This window comes from Lynx canadensis, chromosome B2, assembly GCF_007474595.2.
Source record: "Lynx canadensis isolate LIC74 chromosome B2, mLynCan4.pri.v2, whole genome shotgun sequence".
NCBI classification, from domain to species: Eukaryota; Metazoa; Chordata; class Mammalia; order Carnivora; family Felidae; genus Lynx; species Lynx canadensis.
Window position 1 is genome coordinate 103,243,230 of NC_044307.1, and position 26,642 is coordinate 103,269,871.

Below are 26,642 nucleotides of genomic sequence, written 5' to 3' on the forward strand. Positions count from 1 at the left end.
ACGAAGCTTCGTGTAACGATGTACAGCTTGGTGATTTTCAAAACAATACTTGAACAAAGAGTTATTGGCTTGAACCAACCATCTTTTTCACTCAAAGTGTGACCCATTTCCCTACAATAAGCAGAAAATAAAACTGTGAGAATTCCGAGCCAACACCAGGAGAAATGAACCATTCTCTCGACTGCTTCTCCTCTCCATAAGCAAAAGATTATTCATTTCAGGATTACTAACCGTAAACGAGAAAAGGGTCTGATGTGGAAACGAGTGAAAACTCTGGGAGCAAAAATGTAGGCGGTAGGAGAATGTTTATTAGGCTGTATCCTTGATTTTGACCGCCTCCTCCCCTTCTTTAAATCAATGCCTTGTCTTTCACACACAAATAGCGTCTGGTTCTTTGGTGGCGAGGGGTGCAGATGGAGGTGCTCTGTGTCCCCTTACAGAAGCTTTTTCTCTAACCCAAGCTAGACCGGAGCGTTCAGGGATCTTCTTGCTATTTTTCAACATGCAGTTTCTCGTTAGAACTGTAATCGTCAATCCGGTTGTTTAGCATTTCATCGCTGCTGCCTCCCTCCCTTCCAAGAAAGAACACACTCGCTTGCATGCACACTTACACATGTTCAGAAAGAGTCCATCCGATCCTGGCAATCGGCTGAAAATGATTCGTATCTACGTGAATTGCTTCCCAACCGCGTATTTGGATTCATACACTCGAGGCTGTGTCTCGTTTCACCATAGAGAAAAATTGTCATTTCATACAGTGATAAAATGCGAACCGTTATGATCTTTTGTAAATGGCCCTCACTTTATATTGTGGGGGGAAAAAATCACTATTTGGCAATAGTGGGGAGTGGGGGGATTCGATGAGCGTCGCAGGCCAATATCGAAATATTTTATTTCATGCCAATGCGGGATAGGGAAGGGAGTGTGGCTTAGGCTCCTTGCCGCTTTTGCATTTTCCACATCTGGCCTACAGACCTAATTCTAACTCGAGATGTCGTTTGATGAAATTCGATCTTCGTGGTTTAAATACCTTTCAATTCGGGGGCGATATAACATTTACAACCGTTAAAGAAACAAACCCTGTGCAATATCTGTGAAACCAATATGGAACACGGAGAAAGAAAACATGCTGCACACAAATCCTAACCATTGTCTTTAACACTCGCATACACACACACATACACATAAACACACAGGGAAGATGGGGGAGGGGAGCGAGTGGAGAGAGACAGACACGGATACAGACCTACAAGAGTCAAAGCGAGTCAAGTTAACGCTTTCTCCGCCCCCAGCCACAAGTACCCCCCCCCCGCGTTAATTAATTCCAAACAAAGCAAGCCAATCAAGTGATGCATTATTATTTTCAAGCAGAGGGAGGTGAGAGGCATGTATTTTTTAATTGATTTATTTATTTGGAGGACATTAATTCTCGGTCTGAGGCTGATTTTCAAACCATTTGCAAAGCGCGGCTCCATTGTTCGCCGGGCGCGCAGGCTCCGCCCCCTGCTTTGTGTGCGGTGCGCGGATTGGCCGGCGCGCGCGGGGGCCGCGTCAGCGCCCGCGAGCCCATTCATCTGTGCACTTGGGCGTTGGACCCCGCATCTTATTAGCAACCAGGGAGATTTCTCCATTTTCCTCTTGTCTACATTGCGGCTACAAATCTGGGATTTTTTTATTACTTCTTTTTTTTTAAAAACTACACTTGGGCTCCTTTTTTTGTGCTCGACTTTTCCTCCCTTTTTCCCTCCCTCCTGCGCTGCTGCTTTTTTATCTCTTCGACTTAAATTTTTTTATCCGGAGTGTATTTAATCGGTTCTGTTCTGTCCTCTTCACCACCCCCACTCCCCCCTCCCTCCGGTGTGTGTGCTGCTGCCGCCGCCGCTGCTGCCGCCGCCGCTGCTACTGCCGCTCGCCCCGTCGTTACACCAACCGGAGGCTCTTTGTTCCCCCCTTGGATCTGTTGAGTTTCTTTGTTGAAGAAGCCAGCATGGGTGCCCAGTTCTCCAAGACCGCTGCGAAGGGAGAAGCCACCGCGGAGAGGCCCGGGGAGGCGGCTGTGGCCTCGTCGCCTTCCAAAGCGAACGGGCAGGTAAATTCTACCTGTGTTTCTGGTCATTTCTTTGGTGTCTTTCTCTAGTCCCGACGCTTCTTTTTCCCTCCTGGTCGCGCCCGAGGCGCATTCGGCGGAGAGAGGAGCGTGGCCAGATTCCAGTCTGAAAGTTGAATGGAAAGCGATAGCCTAAATTGTCAATTTCTCATAGGGGGGGGGGTCCTCTCCTCCACCCCCAAAGGAGTGGTTCCCGGAGAATCCTGGCAAATTCTTGTGTAGACGCGAGGAAAGAAGTGGTAAATCGTCTAAAATGGCGTGTTTGGAGCTTGGCAGAACGTGACTAGCTAGGTGCTAACCCCCCTCCCCCAGTCAGGTTGCAAATGTGTTTGGTGGGCACAAAGGTGTTTGGGTGGCTCTCCGTGTTTGCTGTCGAGATTGGGTCGCTTTCAAGATTTCTGAACTGGTGTGATTGTTGGAGGGGGAGGGGGTGGGGGGAATGGGGAAGGTGGTGGAGAAAGGCTAGGAGGGAAAAGCTGTCTTATTGTATGCTGAGGCGGCAAGCCCTGGGTTCTTGGAAAGGTTGCTGGCTGGCTGGCTGGCTGGAGCTGGGCAGAAGGGTTTCAGTATCTGCTGGGCAGAAGGGTTACAGTGTCTTTCGGTGGGGCTTTCCCACTGTTCTAAGCCTTTATTCGTTAGCTGTCTGTGGAATTACACACCCATCCGACTTTTAAATGGTATCCCTGGGGTGGGAAGACTCGGTGAGTCCTTGAAGACCCTCTCCAGATGGTCAAGAAGAGACAGTTCGGGTGTTTCGGATGGGATTGTGCGTGTGCTTGGCGCCTAGACCACTGCGGGGGGCCACCCCGGAGCTGCCCGGACCCAGGCAGATGGCCACGGTTGGGTGGGCGCGAGAGGTCGGCCATGGGTGGCTGCTTTGAAAACACTGGGCACCCACCACGCCTCTTTTCCTAGAGTAGAGGCCGTGTAGCTTCGCCTGCTCTAACCTAATGGGGAAGGCGAGCTCTGCCAAGAGGCTCTGAACCCGTTAAAAATGTAAGATGAGCCGCCGTGGCGCGCCCCGGCTACACAGAATCGTAGGCGAAGGTGGGCGTGGAAGCGGAGGCAAGATCTTAGAAATAATGGGTTTCCCCCTGCCTTGTTGGTTTTATTCGGACCAGGATGCCGGGAAGCCACCTGAGCTTTGTTTGTGGACTCTCGGCTGCGCGATCCGGGCTCGGGGGCGCCTCGGCCGGCGGGCAGGGCCGGGCTGGGCAGGGCGGGGTGGCCCCGCGGCCCCGCCCCTCCGCGCCCGCCCGCGCCCGGCTCTGCGCGGTGGAGGCGCAGCGCCCCCTGGCGACCCCAAGCTCTAGGGGGCGTAGGACCTTTGCGCGCGCAGCTCAGGCGCTTCTGGCTGGAGCGCTGATGCCCCTGGGAGTTCTCGGTGTTTTGAAGAGCCCTTTAGGGTTTAGGGGAAAGGGGGACTGTGTACCGACTCTGGCTCTGTGCCTTCTCCCAAAGGGCGCTTGGTGTATCGTGTGTTACGTGGCTTTTTTTTGCATAGCCCGTTAGGCGAAGGCTGGAATGGGTTACCCTTTGCATTCTACGTCTGGGGTTCGGCCCTCTTCAATCCGCAGGGCATTTGTTGAGGGGTCGAGACTCCTGCTGTGTCTTTAGGGCGCCCCCAACGGCACTGCCCCGATTCTTCGGAGAGCGCTCGTCTAGGCAGGCAACCCTGCCTCCCATGAGGGGGTGGGGGGGTCTCCAAAGCGAGAGGGGCCCAGCGGGGAAGCCTGTCCCTCCCGGCCCCAGGGTGGGGGCGGCGATGGCGGCGCCCGGGCCGCTTCAGTGACAATCCCGCCTTCTCTGCCCCGCAGGAAAATGGCCACGTGAAGGTAAACGGCGACGCTTCTCCCGCGGCCGCCGAGCCCGGCGCCAAGGAGGAGCTGCAGGCCAACGGCAGCGCCCCGGCCGCCGACAAGGAGGAGCCCGCGGGCGCCGGGAGCGGGGCGGCGTCGCCCGCCGCGGCCGAGAAGGAGGAGCCGGCCGCCGCCGCCGCCGCCCCCGAGGCCGGGGCCAGCCCCGCGGAGAAGGAGGCTCCCGCCGAGGGCGAGGCCGCCGAGCCCGGCTCGCCCTCGGCCGCGGAGGGGGAGGCCGCGTCGGCCGCCTCCTCGACGTCTTCGCCCAAGGCGGAGGACGGGGCCACGCCCTCGCCCAGCAACGAGACCCCGAAAAAAAAAAAGAAGCGCTTTTCCTTCAAGAAGTCTTTCAAGCTGAGCGGCTTCTCCTTCAAGAAGAACAAGAAGGAAGCGGGAGAGGGCGGGGAGGCCGAGGGCGCAGCCGGCGCCTCCGCCGAAGGCGGCAAGGACGAGGCCTCCGGGAGCGCCGCTGCGGCCGCCGCAGAGGCGGGCGCGGCCTCCGGGGAGCAGGCGGCCGCGGCGCCGGGCGAGGAGGCCGCGGCGGGTGAGGAGGGGGCGGCGGGCGGCGACCCGCAGGAGGCCAAGCCCGAAGAGGCCGCCGTCGCGCCTGAGAAGCCAGCCGCCAGCGAGGAGGCCAAGCCCCCCGAGGAGCCCAGCAAGGCCGAGGAGAAGGCCGAGGAGGCCGGGGCCAGCGCCGCTGCCTGCGAGGCGCCCTCAGCCGCCGGGCCCGGTGCGCCCCCGGAGCAGGAGGCGGCGCCCGCGGAGGAGGCGGCGGCCGCGACAGCCTCGTCAGCCTGCGCAGCCCCGTCACAGGAGGCCCAGCCCGAGTGCAGTCCAGAAGCCCCCCCAGCGGAGGCGGCAGAGTAAAAGGGCCCGAGTTTTGAGATAATCGAAGAACTTTTCTCCCCCTCCCCCCCCCGTTTGTTTGTTGGAGTGGTGCCAGGTACTGGTTTTGGAGAACTTGTCTACAACCAGGGATTGATTTTAAAGATGTCTTTTTTTTATTTTCCTTTTCTTTTTAAGCAACAAATTTTGTTCCCCCACCCCCTCCTCCCCCCACAGATCCCATCTCAGATCATTCTGTTACCACCATTCCAACAGGTCGAGGAGAGCTTAAACACCTTCCTCTGCCTTGTTTCTCTTTTGTTTTTATTTTTTGCATCAGTATTAATGTTTTTTGCATACTTTGCATCTTTATTCAAAAATGTAAACTTTCTTTGTCAATCTATGGACATGCCCATATATGAAGGAGATGGGTGGGTCAAAAGGGATATCAGATGAAGTGATAGGGGCCACGATGGGGAAGTTTAAGTGGTGCGTGACATTGCCAAGAGTAACGTACCGCTAGAAATAAATGATGGTGTAAAGGCTTAGTCTTTTTCTTTTTTTTTTAAAGAAAAGTTATTACGATGTATTTTGTGAGGCAGGTTTACAACACTACAAGTCTTGACTAAGAAGGAAAGAGAAGAAAAAAAAAAAAAACACCAATACCCAGATTTTAAAAAAGATCATAGTCTTAGGAGTTCATTTAAACCATAGGAACTTTTCACTTATCTCATGTTAGCTGTACCAGTCAGTGATTAAGTAGAACTACAAGTTGTATAGGCTTTATTGTTTATTGCTGGTTTATGACCTTAATAAAGTGTAATTATGTATTACCAGCAGGGTGTTTTTAACTGTGACTATTGTATAAAAACAAATCTTGATATCCAGAAGCACATGAAGTTTGCAACTTTCCACCCTGCCCATTTTTGTAAAACTGCAGTCATCTTGGACCTTTTAAACACAAATTTTAAACTCAACCAAGCTGTGATAAGTGGAATGGTTACTGTTTATACTGTGGTATGTTTTTGATTACAGCAGACAATGCTTTCTTTTCCAGTTGTCTTTGAGAATAAAGGAAAAAAATCTTCAGATGCAATGGTTTTGTGTAGCATCTTGTCTATCATGTTTTGTAAATACTGGAGAAGCTTTGACCAATTTGACTTAGAGATGGAATGTAACTTTGCTTACAAAAATTGCTATTAAACTCCTGCTTAAGGTGTTCTAATTTTCTGTGAGCACACTAAAAGCGAAAAATAAATGTGAATAAAATGTACAAATTTGTTGTGTTTATTTATGTTCTACCAAGACTTCTAGGTCTTAAGGTTAATTTTGAGGAACATCTTGCATGCCATCAAGAGTAAATTTTATTGTGGTTTTTAATCTGAAGTTTTCAAACTGAAATTCATAATCAGAGGTGTCAGATTACATACAGGAAGCTCTTAGAACATTCCATGTCTGTAACCATTTACCTGCATTGAATTTTCATTTAAAAACTCAACAATTATTTTTATTGTAGTTATATAGCATGTCAGAAAGTAATCATTTAATACGAAAGTGATGTGACCCGAAGACTCTTTAAATGTCATATGGAAGTTTCCTAAAATACATTTTTTTGTCATGCAGGTCCAGAAACTTAAATTTATACTGAGTGAGAGTCTATTTAATCCAAACTGCAGATGGGCCGCAAAAGTGGCCAAATGTGTTTCAGAAATTGATGGTGTTTTACCTGCCGTTGTAATTGCTTAGTGCTTGGCTAATTTCCAAATATTGCTTAGATTATGTGTTATACCTTAGGAAAACAGGCTTATGTAAAGAAGTGATGGTGATGAATGGGCAACATTGTCAGTTTATGGGCCTTTTAGTACTTGCCTCAATTCAATAGTTGCAAACATTTTTTTTTTTTTTAAATGAAAGTAGTGTGTTAGTATCTTGTTACTCAAAGGAGAAAAGGTAGAGAATAATACTTCCTTATGTAGTAATAATCCTTACTAGTTTCACCTTTGCTCTTACCACCCCATAACTGGATTTTTTTTTCTTCGCTGGACCCTAAACTGAATTGAATTTGAAGATAAAGATGTATCAATATCAAATACCATTACTTCATTAAATGCGAAGGAAAATAGTTTACGCACACCTGCTTCGCTGTTTTTGAGCAGTGTGCCTTGTAGGGTTCACAGTGAGTCAGTGAACCACATTTGTAACAGCCAAACATGGAATCTTAAACCCATTAGAAAAATAAATTAGCTCTTGACATGTGCTATTAACTGGAATAATGGATCATAAATAATAGTTCATGACCTCTCTTACCTAATACCCTCCCCACTAATAAAATAGCACTCGGAAAAGTATGTACTTTTAGTTGGGGTTTCTCGATCTTGAAGGATGTTTGAAAGGTAAAAGTCAAATCTGGTAACCAAAGGACTGCTATATGGGGTCTTTCCAACCTTAGCAACTTTTTCTCAAATACCTACTCTGCCAAGTACAGGGCCTGGTATGTGGTAGGACTCAAAAAAAAGCGGGGGGAGGTTAAAAATTAACTCGCCAGTAGTCAAAAATACTATGTAGCCAACTATATTGCTAGGCTTGTTTTTTTAACAGCTTGAATTAAGGTGCATTATTTTGATTTTAATCTTTGCCTAAAACACTTTGGGTGGTATTGATGGAGTGGTGGATTTTCCACCAAGTGATTAAATGAAATTTGACATATATCTTTTCATCCAAAGTTTTGTACATCACATTGTTTTCTAATGGAAAAATGTTAATATGGCTTTTTGTATTACTAACAATAGCTTTGAGATTAAGGAAAAATAAATAACTCTTGTACAGTTCAGTATTGTCTATTAAATCTGTATTGGCAGTATGTATAACAGCATTTGCTATGGTTATGAAATACTTCCTCTGGATTATAATAATCATTTGATTCAATTCCTATTGTAAAATAAAGTTTTACCAGTTGATATAATCAAGCTTGCTAAAATAGGATTTTTTACAAACTTAATTTCAAAATGGAAGTTTTAGAGAAAAACAAATCTTAAGTGTTGATGGTAAGTATAACTATTACTCAGTTTAAGGGATTTGGAAGGTATGCTTGACGGACTTAGGATACAAAATTAGATCCACTGAAGGTGAGTTAGCTCATCTTTTAACAAGTCGACTGAAAACTTTAATGATAGGTCTTGATATACGTTTGAGAAACAATGTAGTGTATCTACATTTTCCCCTCATGTATCTAAACAAAATTTTGCAATTAAAAATTGGGGGAAAGGGTGCTTTTTACATTCATATATTTTGGAAGGGGGGTATAGTCTAATGTAATTCAAGTTAGCTTCAAAAATTAAAAAAATTGGTTAAGTAACAGAGCTATGAGCTTTAGTTTTCCTTTAATCATTCACTGTGCAATATCAAGCATTTTTTTTTTCCTTCCCACTTCCCAGCTATGTGAAAGTGCTTCAAGCAGGGTGTGGCAAACTTGAATTTTAAAATGCTTTCAGTCTGTAAATGTTCCAGTCCCTGCTGGGGATTCAAGTTCCAGCACTCCTTTAAATTACACCCAACAGTGCTATTTTTAAAATGGGAAATAAATACTTCCAAAAGATGTGAATGTTACCTATATTTTATGTACCTGAAAAAGTAATAAATTACTGATCCCTGAAATACTTCTGTCTACAGTTCCTGTCAACTGCTCAACAGCCACGTACAACCCCGAGATCTAGAGTCATGCTCAACCAACTGATCTAGAGTCATGCTCAACCAACTGAGCCAGCCAGGCACCCCTCAACAGCAACTTTGAAACAAAACAAAATACCCCATAAGATTTAGCAGCTGCGAATATATAAAATAATTACTACAAGATTTCTAGGAATCCTGATAACCCCACTTTTAGTGTTTTGATAAAATGAGAGCACAAGACTTTTTAAGTACTACTAGTAAATGAAAAATGAGAGTATCTTTGTCAATTACTGTTACAACTTCTTTCTGGGAAAGGTGACTTTTTGCTTAGGATTTCAATACAACACATTTCAACTGAATTCGTTAAGTTAGCATTACAGGCTGTCTTCCTAGCAAGTGGGACACTGTTCCTTAGGTTTGAAATGTGAGTTAAGGACTGGCTGGAAATAGTGCTACAATTCAATACTTGTGTAGTGGGGTGGGGGGAGGGGTGGAGAAAAGGGAAGGGATTCTTGATAAATCGGAAGTGTAAGAAAGACTTCAAAGCAAGACTTTTGCTTTGATACATCCATATTTTGGAAAGCACCGTCCAACAGAAATATGAGAGCCACATGTAATTTTAAACTTTTTAAATAATCACATTAAAAAAAACATTAAATTAATAATCCAAAAAATCTTCAACATGTAATCAACATGAAAAGTATTGAGACATATTACTTTTTTTTTTTTTTTCTCACTAAGTATTTGGAATCCCAGTGTATTTATATACTAACAACATACCGCAGTTTGGAGCAACCACATTTCAGGTGCACTCCAGTCACATGTGGCTACCACATTGGAGAGGACAGGTCTGAAGAACCAGAATCTGAGAGTCGAGGACTAAGTAGGAATGTTGAGTACAGACTTTGCGAAGTGCAATTTATGTGATTAATTTCATCAGCTTCGTTTAGCTTTGGAGCTAACACTGAACTTTTGTTTCTAAAGTACAAACCACTTTAAGCCGTTAATACGGCATTAGTGTTATCAATAAATATGTTGAGATTCTGAATCGTCTTGTTATAGACTGAACTTTTGGCCCTCCTCCCGGCCCGTTCATATTGAAGCGCTAACCCCCAGTACTTTAGAATGTGACTGTATTTGGACACAGGGTCTTTAAAGAGGTGATTAAGTTCAAATAAAGGTGTTATGGTGGGCCCTAATCCAACATGACTCGTGTTATTATAAGAAGAAATACATTGTCCACATTGAGAGACACCAGGGGCGCATGTGCATGGAGAGAAAAGAATCATGTGAAGACACAATGAAAAAGTGGTTATCTACAAGCCAAGGAGAGAGGCCTCAGAAGATACCAAACTTGTCAGCACTTTGATTTTGGACTTGCAGCCTCCAGAATCGAGAGAAAATAAATATCTGTTGTTTAAGCTGCCCAGTCTGTGGTACTTTGTTATGACAGCCGTAAGAAACTCATACAGAACTTCTAGGTAAGATTGGAAAGATTGTCCCTTCCCAGGGATGTAAAGAATTTTACAGGCTTGCTTTTTCTCTTCCCTCAATGGAAAAGAAACTGCTTTCTAGCTTGAGAATTTATTCTTGTTTTTGTTACCTTAAAAGAGAAATGATAATTTAAAAATTAGAAAGGTAAATTATATTGCTATCTTAATTATTAATGAGTTGATAGGAAAGATCTCTGGAACACAAATAGTAAAAAATATTGTCTAAAAACACTATGTTATGTTTTGTCTGAATACGTAACTAATGTTATGTCTGAATTAACCATCTCTATTTTCTCTTGCAATTACTTGTGCAAGAAACTGAATTATTTGTTCTACAGTATCCAAGTATTTTGCTGATTGCCCTCATGCTGTCATTTACTACATTATTTTGTCTTTCCTGTATTTCTTGTCTTTTCTGTAAATTTCCAACAGACCTGGAGAGGCTTGATCAGATTCAAAGGGCTGTATCACACAGGTGATGTATTTCTATCAGGAGGCACACAATGTTTGGTCATTTCTCTTTTTGTGATGTCTAAAGCCATTGATTTTTTGCTTAAATCCATTAATACAGAGTTGCCAAATGGTGTTATTCCGATTGTCTTTCCTTTTTCATTTATTTGTTCAGTTATTTCTATAAAGAGAAACTATCCCTCATCAACCATTTGGTTGCCCATCGGTTGTCCTTTGTTAATGGAAATGCAGAATAAATGTTTAATTCTCTCACTTTATTTCCTGATTTTCAGAATAATGAGTTGGTTCCCTAACACCCTTCAAGGGTGACCAATGATGGTATTTGTTTGTTTAGTATCATTATACATTTATAGATTTAAACTTACTAATGTAAGTAATATAAATGATGCTCAAACTGGCTCATGGCTGATTATGCTTTGAAGTTATAGAATTCAATAAATGCAATCAGTTTAAATTTTATTAAGATGCTACTCAAGTATGTGCTGAAAGGTAAATGAAACTCAATATTTATTTTATTCACATGAAATGGGTTTACGTATTTAAGTGTTGGCACATCCCTAATTTTAGTTGGGGTTTCATGCTGAGAAGCCGTCTGTTTATACAATTTCAAAGAAATGGGAGGCATCGCAATTTTTTTCTTACCCTCTAATTACTGCTGTATAATCATATTTAAATGTCATCAAAATCTACCAATATAACACCTTATTCCATGTAGTAAGAAAAATGTCTGGAAATGTATGAGTTTGAGGAGACTCAGCAGTCTCCAGTCACAGAGACTTACATGTTGGTACTTGATAACGCAGCGCACCAAATAGAACACGTTGTGAACGTACATTACTAATTCTGCCAGCAAGATACTAAAACTGCTCTCCTGGGGTATGGGTCAGTGAAATTGATAATTTTGAAAGAAAAAATATGCTTATTATATAGGCCAGAGACTCCTGTGGCAGGATTAATTAATGGCTCTCATAAAGAAGTTTTGAAGAAGTTGAATTTAAGTGACCATACAGTAATAATCTTTTCTAAGCAAACTACCAACTAGAACTACTTATTTTAATGTTTTGGAAAAACTGGTAAGCATTGGCTGAGGCAACAGGTCATCTAACATAAGTAATATGTTAATAGATTTGAAGACGCTTGGTGAATTGTAAAGAAAAAGGGGCCTACGGACTTGGTCAGGTCAATTTATAAAATATTAATTATTAAGAAAAGTGAATTATCTCAACAAGGGTCATTTTTCTCTTCTTTAGAATGCTATCTAGTTCATGAATTGGATTATAGTAGGACAAAGAATGTCTTACTTTCCTTTTTTCATATGCTTCCCGATATTTTAAAAGCCTAAGTTATTGCTAAGAATTTAAAAATTTTTTAAATGAGAATTTAAATTTTTTAAATTTATTGGTATATAGCTTCTACACTTAAAATTTTATCTGGTCTAGAAGTGAAATTTATCAGAACTCCAATGATGAATTTATTTAAAACAAACCCAAAATATGCAAATACCAGAGTTTCCTCCAAACAAGAATGAAAGTTATTCAAATCGCTTGAGGAAATCTACATTTTTTAGCATTCTTATACAGAGCACAAAGATTTTGCATGCTTATTAATGCTTAGTGAATGAAGAAGAACTTAATATACAATCAGTAAAAAAATACAGTAATATCAACTGAAGATTATTTCTTGTGAAGTATTTCTGCCATAACTTCTGGAGACTTGAAACACAGAATAAGCATATTTATTGAGAAAGTGCAGGGGTTTTTTTGTTTGTTTAGATCAGGAAGACTCGTTAAAACTAGTTGTTCATAAAGCATGCTTCCTCCCTACTTTCTTACTGTTCTGAATTCCAATTTTGTTATCAAAAGTATATTTACAAGTAATATATGCATATTTTAGATATGTAAACTTATATACAAAATAAATTAATAATAGAAACACATTCATACTTATGCATAATTTGATATATATTTTTCTGAAGACATAAATATGATTTTATAGTTACATATATTTAATACAAATATACCTCTACAATGTATTATAAAATCAAGCATAAATCTGAATGTGTGCTCTCTATTTTTAATAATAAAAATTTTAGGGGCACCTGCGTGGCTCAGTTGGTCAAGCATCAATCAGACCCTTGATTTCAGCTCAGGTCATGATCTCAGGGTCGTGGGATTGAGCCCGGCATTGGATTTGGTGCTGAGCGTAGAGCCTGCTTAAGATTCTTTCTCTCTCTCTCTCTCTCTCTCTCTCTCTTTCTCTCACTCTGTCCCTCTTCCCAGCTCATGCACACTCCTTTTATTTCTCTCAAATTAAAAAAAAAAAAATTTTTTTAAGAAATCTTTAAAAAAATTTTTTTAAACAAAATTTCTGTATTTTTAAATTTTGTCACCTCCTTTCTTTGTTCCTTGAAGTTTTTGGAACGTGCCATATCTACCAAATGCTCCCTAAGATTATAGGTAACAATGGTTGAATGAGGTTTTAGATTTGGTTAAAGGAGGGTATCTTGACCAGAAGTTGAATTCGCTAAAGATTCTTTAGTTGAAAATCTATAATTTCGTTTCAGCACTCATTAATTTTTTTAAAACATAACATCTGGTTATAATAATAACCATCATGGGTCTCTGACCTATGGTAAAGAAGAACCAGGCACAATAAAGGCTACTGACTTGTCTTTCTTTTTTGTTCTTCTATACATCTCCTTCTTATTGGTTAGACTTGTGATTATAATATTATTTACTAATGAAGTACAAGAATGAAGTGATGATTAGGCACTTAGGTGCTGGAGTCAAGATCTGGTTCTGCCACATGCAAACTTTTTATATTAGGTACATCACTTCATCTATCTGAGTCTCAGTGTTCTTATATGTTCCAATTGAGAGTTAAAAGAGTGCCAGCTATTAGGAATGAGTGCACCTAGTCTAGTGTCTAGGAGTTGAGAAGTATTCAGTGGATGTTTGCTATTATTATTTATTTCATAGTATTTACATTTTTTGGTTCAACATTGAGTAATACCTTAGATACTCTGCTGGTACCCTGAAATCACTTGCACTATGTTTTAATTAAGATGTTTTACATAAAGATTTTTTTACAAGACAGATTTCTACTTAAGAATCTATGTCATACTTCATTTTTCATTTTGGCAAACATAATAGGTTCTAGGGAAAGGACTGCAATCTAGAAACATAAGAGTGAATGTACTGCATATCTAGAATCTGTTCTGGTGGGAAAATCGCACATTAAAAATAACACCAATACTACTACTAATAATTTATAATGTGATTTTTTAAAATGTCAAACACAGTTAATTATCGTATGGCCTTGATTACAGACATTAGATGAAAATCAATTCAAATATTCTACAAAACAATACTTGGTATATCTTTTAAATTTATTTGTCAAGTTTATATTTGATAACGTTTTAGTAAACAGCAGAAAAACATAAAATACAGAAGATACATATTCAGTTTATCTACTGTCAGATTATAAACCATCTGAAAACTCAGTAGTATAAAACAACAACAATTTATTTTTTCTTTTTTTAAAGCATTATTGATGTGCAATTGCATACAGTAAACTTCACAGAGTTAAAGGGCACAATTTGATGTGTACACATCTGTGAAACCATCACCAGAATCAAGATAACAATCATATCCATGAAGATTCTGTGGGTCAGGGATTAGAGCAGGCACAGCAGGGACAGCTTGTCTGATACATGAGGTTTGTGGTCACCAGTTAGTGTTGCTTGAATAACTGGAGACTGCTGGGATAGCGAGATTGGGGCCATATGTCTGGGATCTTCATTCTTCTTCATGGGTGTTTGCTAGGATTAGAAGGCCTCAGATGGTTCCTCGACACTGGTCTTGGTTCCTGAGCTGGGATGGAAAGATCCCAGCAGGTCTCTGCACCCTCTACACTCATGGCTGTTTCAGGATACTTAGGCATGCTGCAAGGCAGCTGGCTTCTCCCAGAGGTGGAGTTTCAAGACAGTGTTCCAAGGGACAGGAAATAGAGGCTGCCAATCTCTCATAGCCTTGTCTCAGAAACTGGCACAGCTCACTTCCGCCATACTTTATTTGTCAAAATAGTCACAGAACCCATTCAGACTCTAGGACAGAAGTACATGGACACCACCTCTCGGTGGGAGAAGTGTCAAAGAAATTTTGGCCATCTTGAAATCACGACAATACCTATTGGATATGCTGTATTCCTGAGTAAAGGAAGACTTCAAATGGAAAACTTGAATAAACTATTTTTTGGTGGATTACAAGGGCAGTAGTAGGGGAAGGAGGCGGAAGAATTTCCATCAACTCCTCTGCCTTTATTGCTCTTTATCAAATAATGTTCTTCAAATAACCTGGAGCTGTTATGCCCTGATATATTATAAATGGGTGCATTTGGATACAAATACATATGATCAAGCCATATGGTAAATACTTTTGTTTTTTATTATAGGATATCGTATCCTTTAATGGTATGTTTTAGCCATACAAATTATTATCAAGATTCAAAAACCATTGAGACATAATTTATGCAGTAAAACCATTTGAGATGTACATATCAGATTCCATTTATGTTATCTTCTTTATTTACTTTTGTAAATTTTGTACTTTACTTTTGTAAAAATCCTTTTTTTTTTTTTTTTTTAAAGACAGATAGCCTACACGTGGAGAAGGGGGCAGAGGGAGAGATAGAATCTCTCCACGCAGAGCCTGATGTGAGGTTCGATTCCACCACCCTGGGATCATGACCTGAGCTGAAATCAAAAGTCAGCTGCTCAACCCAGGTGCCCCCATTTTTTTCCCTTAAAGTTGGCTGGGGCAGGGATGGGATGTAAGGGGTGGGGAGGATTATAGCCCTACAAGTAGATGTGTTATATTTTAACAAGCTTTACTAGAGATAATTTCAAATAGATGGTTTCACATTTTCTGAATAAATATAATCTACTATGAAGATCGCATAGTGAAGAAGAGTCATTAGCCATATATGTTTAAGTATAAAGATATATATTTCTTATATGTTCAACCACTAGGTGAAATGTGTACGTCTAGCATAAAACCGAACAAAAAAATTTTTTAGTTGGTGAAATATACCAACTAAAGCTCAACCTCTCAGGAGAATGTTTTCCCTGTAGTCTTTTGAGAAACACAAGGGAAAGGCAGTATCTAAGTAGAGTATACCCATGGAAGAGGGGTTCCTGATTCACTTGAAGGGGGTTAAATAAGTGTGTATTAATCATTATTTGTAATACTTATCTTTACAGGGAAGAGGCGATTCTTGGAAAGAAAGAATGACCTCCTATCATCCTTTTTGGTCCCTCTCAACCACAGCTCTCTCAAGCAATACTTTGGTGGTTTCTTAAGTTTCTAACGATACCTTAATTCCTAACACATTTCCTCTTTTGACTGAAGCACACAGGAATGAAAAGAAGCAAGACAGAATGTTTGCGTGCACATGTGCTTGCCTACATGTATCCCCCTATCGGGGAGATTACCAAGAACCATTACAAATGTTAGTTACTTGGGGGGCGCCCGAGTGGCTCAGTCAGTTAAGCGACTACTTCAGCTCAGGTCATGATCTGGAGGTTTCTGATTTCCATCCCTGCCTCGGGCTCTACGCTGACAGCTCAGAGCCTGGAGCCTGCTTCGGATTCTGTGTCACCCTCTCTCTCTGCCCCTTCCCTGCTCACAATCTGTCTCTCTCTCAAAAATAAATAAACTTAAAAAAAAATGTTAGTCACTTGGAATACTAGAGTTAGAGCGTGAGCACGTGGTAAAGACTTTTGATCATTAGATAAATCTGAAGGTGATTTACAGAAGCAGGCGGTGTCTGTTGAGGAATAGAGTTTAAGGCAGTGATATTCTTTGGGAGAAGAGAGGCAGCACCCAAAGCAAGCAATGAAAGCAACATGTTTCCTTTGTCATCAGTATGTTTTATATTTGCGTATAGAATGTTTAAAACATATTTCACATCTGTTTTTTAAGAGTTTCACATCAGGGTTTTCTTGTGGGTTTTTTTTATTTTTGTTTTTTTGTTTTCTTAGTTTCTTCACAAAGTTAAACCAGTACCAGGAAGTTAGGAGGTCATGTAACCAGTGTGAAAAGCAATTAAAATTAATTATTGTGTAGAGGTTAGATACGGTTAAAGTATCCACTAACATTCCAGACCTCTATCTCTGTGTGCAGGGTGATCAAGTGTTTGACATCTGTCGTATTAATTGATTAGCATTGGAAGAAATAGCAGTCACGCCTGGTGGATAGTAAATAAAGCCAGAGGAAAGAGAGACTCAAAAGTATTCCCATATCACCCAAACTTAAGTCACAGTGCTTCCAACATGGGCGTTCAAAGTGAAGCCTTTTTGCTCTTTCTCAAGAAAATTACAAAATCTTTCTCATACAAAATCTTCCCTGATGATGTCAGAAAGAGTACTTTTAGGGACGCCTGGGTGGCTCAGTCGGTTAAGCATCCGACTTTGGCTCAAGTCATGATCTCACGGTTTGTGAGTTCGAGCCCTGTATCATGTAAGCTTGAGCCCCACTTTGGGCTCCATACTCTCTCTCCCTCTCTCTCTGTCCCTGGCTCACTTGCACGCGTTCTCTCTTGCTCCCTCTCTCTCTCAAAAATGAATTTAAAAAAGGGAGAGAAAGAGTGATTTTATCTGTAGAATTCAGTGCAGAACCAGAGTTTTTCAAACGGCTATCAATACTTATTGAGAGTCTTTTTAAAAATGTTTATTTATTTATTTTTGAGAGAGAGAGAGTGCATGCGCCTGGAGAAGGGTCAGAGAAAGAGGAAGAGAGTGAATCCCCAAACAGGCTCCCTGCTGACGACGCAGAGCCCAGTGCAGGCTCGAACCCACAAACTGTGAGATTATGACCTGAGCCGAAATCAAGAGTCAGATGCTCAACCAACTGAGCCACCCAGTTGCCCTGAAAGTCTTTTATGTATGAACTGTTCTGGGTTTTCAGGGTTCAGCCATTGAAGAGACAGGTTTCCTGTCCTTGAGGAGTACAGGACTACAAGCAAGGTTTGTAAATGGATCATGAAATACAACAGAAAGCCATCTGGAAAAAAAAAAAAAAGATCCATATCTTAGAGAAGACTTAAATGCTAAAAACAATTAAAATAAAAATGTGAAAAAAAAAGTCTAAGTATCAGAATGGCAAAGACCCTACCCCACTGTAATATAACTTTGACCACATAATTCTAACCGAAATCAAAAGAAAAATCACACACTGGAAAAAATACTCCTTATATTATACATATTTTATTTATTTTTTAAAGTAATCTCGATATTATATTTATTTTGTTTATTTTTTTTAAGTAAGCTCTATATCTAACACAAGGCTTGAACTCATGACCCCAAGATCAGAAATCACATGTACTACTAACTGGGCCACCCAGGGCCCCTTCACTGCTTATATTAGGGGCTCCTGGGTGGCTCAGTCTGTTAAGCATCTGACTCTTGATTTTGGCTTGGATCATGGTCTCATGGTTCGTGAGATCAAGCCCCACGTGGGGCCCTGCACTGACAGTGTGGGGCCTGTTTGAGATTCTCTCTCTTCCTCTCTCTCTGCCCCTCCCCCACTCATACACACACACACACACACACACACACACACACACACTCTCTCTCTCTCTCTCTCTCTCTCAAAATAAATAAATAAACATTTAAAAAGAAATTTAATGGGGCATCTAGGTGGCTCAGTGGGTTAAGCATTTGACTTTCCATTTTAACTCAGGTCATGAGCTTATGGTCCATGGGTTTAAGCCCTGATTCGGGTTCTGCACTGACAGCACAGAGCCTGCTTGGGATTCTTTCTCTTCTCTCTGCCCCCCACCCAAATAAATAAATAAATAAATATTCTAAAATAATAATAATAATAAAATTTAAAATAAAAAATACATGGTTAAATTCCCTTAAGAGTTTTTATAAACTATTTGAAAAACCAATACCCCTATAGAATCTGAGCAAGGGACAGGGACTGGTCACTTAAGAGAAAATACAAGTGGCTCTAAACTGTATTACAGTACCTTCATTTATAAAAATGGAGCTACAGATTGAAATTCTATCTTTCTGCCTATTAGAGTTAACAAAAATCAAAAAGTCGGATAACACACAATATTACTGAGGGTGTGGGAGAGCAGTGACTTTCATATATCATTGATAGAAGTGTAAATTAGTGAAGTGTCCGAGGATGACAATTTTGCAATAGCTATCAAAATGATAAATGCATATCCTCTTGTATCGAGCAATTCTACTTTTAAGAACTCATCCCACAGATACGCTCACGCAAGCAAAATGACATCATACGTTATAATTAATTGCAGGATTATCTGTAATAACAAAAGACGAGCAGAAGAAAAAACAACCAGAATGTCCATCAACAGAGGTTGGATTCTATAAATTAGAGTACATCCATATGATGGACCTACTATGTGCTGTCGGTTATTAATTGCTATTCACAAACTACCCTGAACATAGTAGCTTACAACAATAACCATTATTGACCTGTTCTCAAAATTCTGTGGGTGACGGAGCTTAGCTAGGAAGTTCTGTTGTAGGTGATGTCATTTGGGGTTGCAGTTATCTGGAAATTCAGCTAGGCTGGAATGCCCAAGATGGCTCACTTACATGGCTGGCAGTTGGTACGGGCTGTTGGAAGGAAAATCAGCTGGGATTGTTGACATAGTGCATTAGCATAAACTCTCATCCATGTGGCCTCTCCTCATAGCTTGGTCTTCTTCCAGCGTGATGGCTAGCTTCCAAGAGGGAGTGTTCCCAGCACATAAGGCTGCAGATTGCTTAAGGCCCAGCCTCAGAAGTTATACGGCATCATTTCTACCTCATTCCGTTGACAAAATAAGTTATGAGGGCAGCCCAGATACAAGGGGAGGAAAATAGACTCCATCTCTTTAAGTAGAAGAGTGGCAAAGAATTTGTGGCCGTCTGTATTCTACCAAGCCATGCATCTGTAAAATAGAAAGAGGTAATACTTTATATACTGACTTGGAATAATTTCTGGCATCCATTGTTAAATGATGGGTGTATAACAGTGTGTATAATATGATAGTATCTATGTATACAAAAAGTGTGGGTGGGGAAGAATATACTTAATTGCTTACATGTGCCCAAGAATATCTTTAGAGAATACACAAGAAACTGGGTATCTAGTTCCAGGAGTAGAAGAATGTGTACTGATTTCTCTTTGTACCTTTGGAATTTTATACTGTATGAATGTATTACCTATTTAAAAAAGTTAACCCATAAATATTATAAGTATCACAGGCTACATTTTCTGAGCTAAAAATTAAAAATATATTTAGTAGAGGCACCTGGGTGGTTCAGTCAACTGAGTGTCAGACTCCTGATTTCTGCTCAAGTCATGATCTCACAGTTAGTGAGTTCAGTCCCGGAGTTGGGGATCTGAGCTGATAGCATGGAGCCTGCTTGGTACTCTCTTTCTCTCTCTCTCTCTCTCTCTCTCTCTCTCTCTCTCTCTCTCCCCCTCCCCCACTTGCTTTCTCTCTTTCTCTCTTTCTTCTAAATAAACTTAGAAATTAAATATATATATATATATATATATATATATATATATATATATATTGCATTGGGAGAGAATGATTCAGGGTAGGCCATGCAAAGAAGTGGTTTTTACACTGGGGTTTAAAGATTTAATGAAAAGCTAGCCTGCAAATATTGGTAAGCTTCTGGAAGGAGAAATCGAGAGGGGTCAAGCCTGATGGCTTCTATTTTTTAGGTGAAAGAAGAGGCAAGGTCATACCTTGATGTGAGTTCTTGGGGATAAGAAGGAAAGCTGAAGAGAATGAAAAGTTTGGCAGCATCTCTGTGGGAAATGAGTAAGAGAAGTTAAGAACGAGTAGAATAGTCGGTCAAAAAATGTATGATTTTGCAATGCCGCCCTCAACACAATGATAAGATTTTTCTCTGCCAGCTCAGATATAGCTAAAACAGATAATAAACTGACCCAAGATCAAGGATGGACAGGACAGGAGCAGGAGAAGGACAAAAGAACGTGGAATGCGGTGTGAGAGATTTAAGGCTATGGGCCAAGCAATACGGGAGAGGAATCCAGAAGAAATGGAAGATGATGGGAAATCAGCAGAACCCAGGAGGACGCCAGTGGTAGTTAATGGAAGCAGGGAAAGTAAAGCTCGACAAATAGAAGATAATTTGATGACAGGTTTGAAGCTGAAGATTTCAAACACAGCACAATTCTGGATGAAGATACAATCCAAGGAATGACTGACCATGGGGTTCTGCTTCTGGCATTGGCTGTTAGAAATGTGTTGTCCAGGTTTCACTTGGGGGCATTACTTTTTGACTGGTAAGTATAAATTGGATAAGTCCACTTACCACACTGGGACATTGTTCTAATAACCATATTTCATACACCCAGCTAAAACTGCATGGCTTAACGATGGCTCCTACTTCTTGGTGATTCGTTAATATATTTATATGAAAAGACAACACAATATATAACACACAGAGTATTTGGTCCATGTTAGAAAAATTCAGGAATAATAATTTATGTAGACACTATAGAAATAACTTTAAAAGTGATAGGTGATGATGCAAAAAATTAAATACTTTCAAACATGTTTAAAATACAACAATGTTGGGGCGCCTGGGTGGCTCAGTCGGTTGAGCGTCCGACTTCAGCTCAGGTCACGATCTCGCGGTCCTCGAGTTCGAGCCCCGCGTCGGGCTCTGCACTGATGGCTCAGAGCCTGGAGCCTGCTTCCGATTCTGTGTCTCCCTCTCTCTCTGCCCCTCCCCCATTCACGCTGTGTCTCTCTCTGTCTCAAAAATAAATAAATGTTAAAAAAAAATTTAAAAAAAATAATAAAATACAACAATGTTGAGTTAGGCTGTAAACTCTTTTTTTAAATTTTTTAAATGTTTATTTACTTTTGAGAGAGAGAGAGAGAAATCGGGTGAGGGGCAGAGAGAGAGGGAGACACAGAATCGGAAGCAGGCTCCAGGCTCTGAGATGTCAGCACAGAGCTCCTCTTGAGGCTCGAACCCACGAACCGTGAGATCATGACCTGAGCTCAAGTCATACGTTTAACTGACTGAGCCACTCAGGGGCCCCTAGGCTGTAAACTTCTTGAGAGAAGAGACCAGTTTTTAACTCAGGACATTCCAATACTTCTTTTGTATCCTTGCTCTTCTCAAGTTCTACCAATGTTTGGAACAGTGCAGGTCAATAGTAAGAGATAAATAATACTTCTTGTTCAAGTTGCTGGTTGGTGATTTTAGTTGTATCTTTTGGGGAGTTGGATCCCAGCTAGAATAATCCCCCCCCATCCCCCCAAGGATGGGTGTGTTCTTTCTTGTTCTACTCCTAGTTTAAAGAACAGGCTACTTCCCTGCTTAGATTCCAAATTCCTTAGGAAAACAGAAGCTGCAACAAAACCACACCAGTAACTTCCACTCACATGTCAGTTTTAAAACAACTTGGGAAAGGTCAGCCTATTTGACTTCCTTCTATTGTTGAATTTGCCCAGTTCCTGATTATATTATAGTGTGGTGGTGATTTTTAAAGGCGATTCCTTTATCTATTTTGGTTTTCTAAGCAACATAAATTAGCCAGGAGCTTTCTTTTCACCCTGAATACTATTTGCCTTGGGAAAAAATTAGCTGTGATAGAAGCCATTATCTTTAGTGGCCTTTGCAAGAACATCTATGGCACTTGAGTGGAAACCCAGTCAAGAGACAGAGTAGAAGGGAGCTGAAGAAAACACAGCAGTGACACGAAGAGGTAGTTGGTGTGTACGGAATCTGTTGGAAGGTCAAGGGCACTCCTTGGTAGATCAAGGACTACATTTATACCATGTGGCAGTTAATGTGAATATGGCATGTAGAAAATTGTTCCTAAGGAAGATTTTTAGCCTGTCTTATGTGAAATTCAGAACAATATATCATTTTTATGTTTTACATTTTATCATTTTTTTTTAACTTTTAACTACCAATACTAGTTTAAAATTTTCTGTAGTTTTCTATGTGGTCTCTACATTTTTAATTCATGCTTAAATGCTGCACAGACAGTATCCGGTAATTAAAATGAAATTCAACGTATTCAACATGAAGAAGGAGTTGACTATCAAAGGTATCAAAGGAAAGGAGTTGACTTTCAAAGGACTTCAACATGAAGAAGGAGTTGACTATCAAAGGACTGTCAAAGGAAAAAGCAGGGTGAGAGTAATCTGGGAGGGGAGTGTCCTGGGCTTCTAGTTTAGAAGCAATGGACTAGTCCTGGACTTCATGTTTAGAGTATAATTTCTTTCTCTGATGACTTGAATGTGTTCCATTAGCAAGCAAGCTTTCAGACTTGCAATAATTCTTTTTTCTTTTTAATTTTTTCCATGTTTTTATTTTATTTATTTTGAGAGAGAGAGAGAGAGCACATGAATGGGAGAGGAGCAGAGAGAGAGAGAATCCCAACCAGGCTCTGAACGGTGAGCACAGAGCCCCACGTGGGGCTCGACCTCATAAACCATGAGGTCATGACATGAACCAAAATCAAGAATTGGACAGACGCTCAACCAACTGAGTCACCCAGGTGCCCCTAGACTTGGAATAATTCTACTTACCAGAAAAATGTTCTGAAGGCAATTCGATGTATGTGACCATCAGTTCTTAGAAAGTTGGCTACCAAACAAGTAAGCTCAAAGTGGGGATGTGGAGTGCAAAAAGTGTTGATCTGGAAATTACAAAGAAAGGAAAAGTTACTTGAAGCCAACCAACATGGTGTGAATAAACTTTGAAGCTTCCCTGTGCCCTTTTGGTTGGATGTGAGGTATAGCTGTTTGACATAAATACCTTCAGGAGAAGAGCTAGATTCTAACATTATCAGGGCCACTTGACAGGGAGAATCATTCCGTCAAGGGTTTCTTATTAATGAGTCAGTAACTAAACGCTCTTGTTTGGGTTCCAAGACCAATGATCCTTATGGGGAAGTTCACTTCAGAGCACACGGTATTTATGGTGATGGTTAAGCCCTAAGAGTCTTCCATATGAATTAGCATCAGTATTTGACATCTAGCAATCCGTTTAAATTTGTTAGCAATCTCAGTTTAAATCAGTGTGTAGATTATCTCTATGGCATGCTACATGAGTTACAGGACTTTGAGTTTTGTGGTGTTCATAAAATTTGGAAACTCATTGTTTTTTTTTTAAATATATATTTACTATTTCATTTTTTTAAATGTTTATTTATTTTTGAAAGAGAGCAAGAGAGTGGGGGAGGGGCAGAGAGAGAGGGAGACACAGAATCGGAAGCAGGCTCCAAGCTCTGAGCTGTCAGCACAGAGCCCGACGCGGGGCTCGAACTCACAAACTACGAGGTCATGACCGGAGCCGAAGTCGGATGCTCAATCGACTGAGCCACCCGGGCACCCCTACTATTTCATTTTTTTAAGTTAGCACACAAACTGAAACTCAGAATATTTTTAAACCAAATTTAGTCCAGAACATATATTAAAAATAATTGGTAAAATGATATTTTAAAAGCAAATGTGAGGAAATTTTGAAAAAAAACTGGAGTACCTCACTGACATAACGATTCAATTTTAGCTCAAAGGGATTTTTGAAGATCGTTTAATTTGCCCACCTCTGTTCTATTACTGACAGGCTGCCTTTGCTCAACCATGACAGGAACATGTTGTGCAATACAGAAGCTGTGTGGCCATAAGTTGACAGATGAGAAAATGGAAGTTGAGGAACTTGCCAGACTTCTTGAGAGGTCGGTTTCTTATTGGTTTCTAAGGGTCTGTCCCAACCCCATAGGGTCGAAATAAAAGTTGACCTGTCAGATCTAAATTCACATTATTCCCCAGACACATTGTTCAGTTAAAATCAGTAGAGATAGCAAAAATGATCTGAATAATAAAAAAATAATGCAATCTAGGAGCGTCTGGGTGGCTCGGTCGGTTAAGCCTCTGACTTCAGCTCAGGTCATGATCTCACGTCCGTGAGTTTGAGCCCCACCTCGCACAGAGCCTGGAGCCTGCTTTGGAATGTGTCACCCTCTCTCTCTGCCCCTCCCCCACTTGCACTCTGTCTCTCTCTCTCAAAAACAAATAAACAGTGAAAAAAAATTAAATACAAAAAATAGAAATTCATGCTTCACAGGAGACTGAATTTTTTGGAAACTGTTTAAAAATGCATCCAAAGGAAGGACATAGGACAAAGTAGAGAAAAAGATTGTATAGCTGATTAAATAGCATAGGGAGGGGCCGCTGGGTGGCTCAGTCAGTTGAGTGTCTGACTCCCGATTTCAGTTCAGGTCATGGTCTCACAGTTTCATGGGTTCGAGCCCCTCATGGGGCTCTGCTCTGACAGCGTGGAGCCTGCTTGAGATTCTCCCTCTCTCTCTGCCTCATCCCTGCTCACGTTCTCTCTCTCTCTCTCAAAATAAATAAATATACTTGAAAAAAGAAGCAAAAAATAGCACTGTTATTGTTATTGTATTGCCAGCTGAAGGAGCTGTTGGGGGTAACTGAGAGAATGTATGGCAGAAGCAGGGGTAAGACTAAGATGTTCGCTTTTGCAACTCAGATGGTATGTCACTCATAGCCTTTGGACTTCAAAATAGATAGAAGCATATGTGAGTAGAAGCTTGCAGCTTTATTTTTTTCTGTCCTGGTAAATGGCTCATACCATGGTCATTGTGATCCAACATCGTTGTATTTGCCCTTGACAGGCAGGAAGTGTCCCTCACCACATACAGCACTATGACAGGGTAATACGGAGTTGCATTGAGGATTATTAAGGTAAGAGACAGGGAGAAAAGCATCCTCAGTTTGCTCAGTTGTTGTTTATCCTTGCAAATATACCATGTATGTGCCCTCGTTTGTCCAAGCTTGTTAATTGGGTGTGAGCCCTGTATGTTCATTCGCATTTACAAAGGCTTACTTTAAATCACAACCTGTTCCAGTACCGAAGAAAAAAACTCACAAAAACACACAAAAAACCAACCAAAACAAAAAAGCCCCCAGCTAGCTGGCATTGAAAGTGCTGGCAGACAGAAGCTGTAATCTGTTGGTAATTTTCTAAACTTTCTGTGATGATTACCATTTGGGCAGTGTCCACGTCGCTGATGAGGACTTCACACACTCACAGCTGCCCCGGGAGCAAGGCAACATCTGCACAAAAACAGACCAGGATTATTCGGACAATGAAAAGAGCCGGTTACTGCTAATGCTATTGTCCATGATCTTCTACAAGAATTTCAATTAAATGAAAATCAAATGCTGGTCCTCAGAGGCCATATGGTGTAGTGGGGTGGGGGGGGGGGGGGCAGTGCACCCATGTTTGAGCCCACGCTCTCACCCTGGCCGTGAAAGACACCTGGCCATGAAAGACAGCGCTCGGCTGACGCAAGCCCAGACCTAAGCGAGGGTTTTTAGATCAGAAAGAAAGGCCCTGCTGTTTCAACAACCCAAAGAAATCAGAAAAAGCAAAGCTCATTCTAGACACAGACACCAGGAAGGACAGAAGGGAAGAGTCAGGCTCAGAGAGAATATGGCTGAGAACAGTGGCAAATGAGGTCATGACAACTCATGGTTAGGGCCTCCAGGACACCAAAACACTTAAAAAGAGAAGTTATTAATGTATTTGTCGGGACATGAAATGCGATGACCATAACCCTTCAAGACTCCATTAATTTACATCGCTCAGCAGTTGCTGCCTCGCCATGCCCAAGAGCCAAGCCCTTTTCATATATCACTTCTAATTTATAAAACAAGCTTTAAGCAGAAAAAATATAGTTGCGCTCCACTGAGGAAACAGATTCAGAGAGGTTGAGGAACCTGGGGCCACAGAGCTGGTGGAGTTTTTTTGTTTTTTGTTTTTTGTTTTCCTTCTTTGCCATTAGAAGGAGTGTTGTTTTTTCCTCCATTGCCATTAGGAGGGTTTGTCTCTCTGTGCCGTTAGAGATTTGGGCAAAGCTTTCAGATGATTCAAGCTGCCCGGGATAAGGAATTGGAGAGATTCCTATTTTGCATAGTCTGAGATGTTCTCACTTGAAGATAAAATGCCTCCTCTCCCAAGTAACTTGCAGGGAGAAGAAGGCTGAAAAAAGAAGGAGGAGGGGATGAGAAGGAGGAATCTGAGAGGGGAGAAAGGTAGAAAGAGAAACACCAGAAGGTAAGAAATAAAACGAAGAGCTAAGTGGGGTCATCATAACAGAAGGG

At 41.2% G+C, this 26,642-nt stretch overlaps 1 protein-coding gene and 1 long non-coding RNA gene across 2 annotated transcripts; one reads left to right on the top strand and one right to left on the bottom strand.

Moving 5' to 3' along the window:
- Nucleotides 1-1,575: 1,575 nt before the first annotated feature.
- MARCKS (myristoylated alanine rich protein kinase C substrate) lies at nucleotides 1,576-6,064 on the top strand. Its single transcript, XM_030316191.1, has 2 exons — nucleotides 1,576-2,089; nucleotides 3,925-6,064. Exons 1-2 carry the CDS (start codon nucleotides 1,988-1,990, stop codon nucleotides 4,831-4,833), a joined length of 1,011 nt encoding a protein of 336 aa, XP_030172051.1. The 5' UTR covers nucleotides 1,576-1,987; the 3' UTR covers nucleotides 4,834-6,064.
- Nucleotides 6,065-18,303: 12,239 nt separating this feature from the next.
- Nucleotides 18,304-25,594, bottom strand: LOC115513399. The gene is made up of 3 exons (XR_003968680.1): nucleotides 25,522-25,594; nucleotides 23,040-23,149; nucleotides 18,304-19,394 (listed from the first exon to the last, which is right to left on the bottom strand). It is a non-coding gene; the product is annotated as an uncharacterized LOC115513399 (long non-coding RNA).
- Between the last annotated feature and the right edge of the window lie 1,048 nt (nucleotides 25,595-26,642).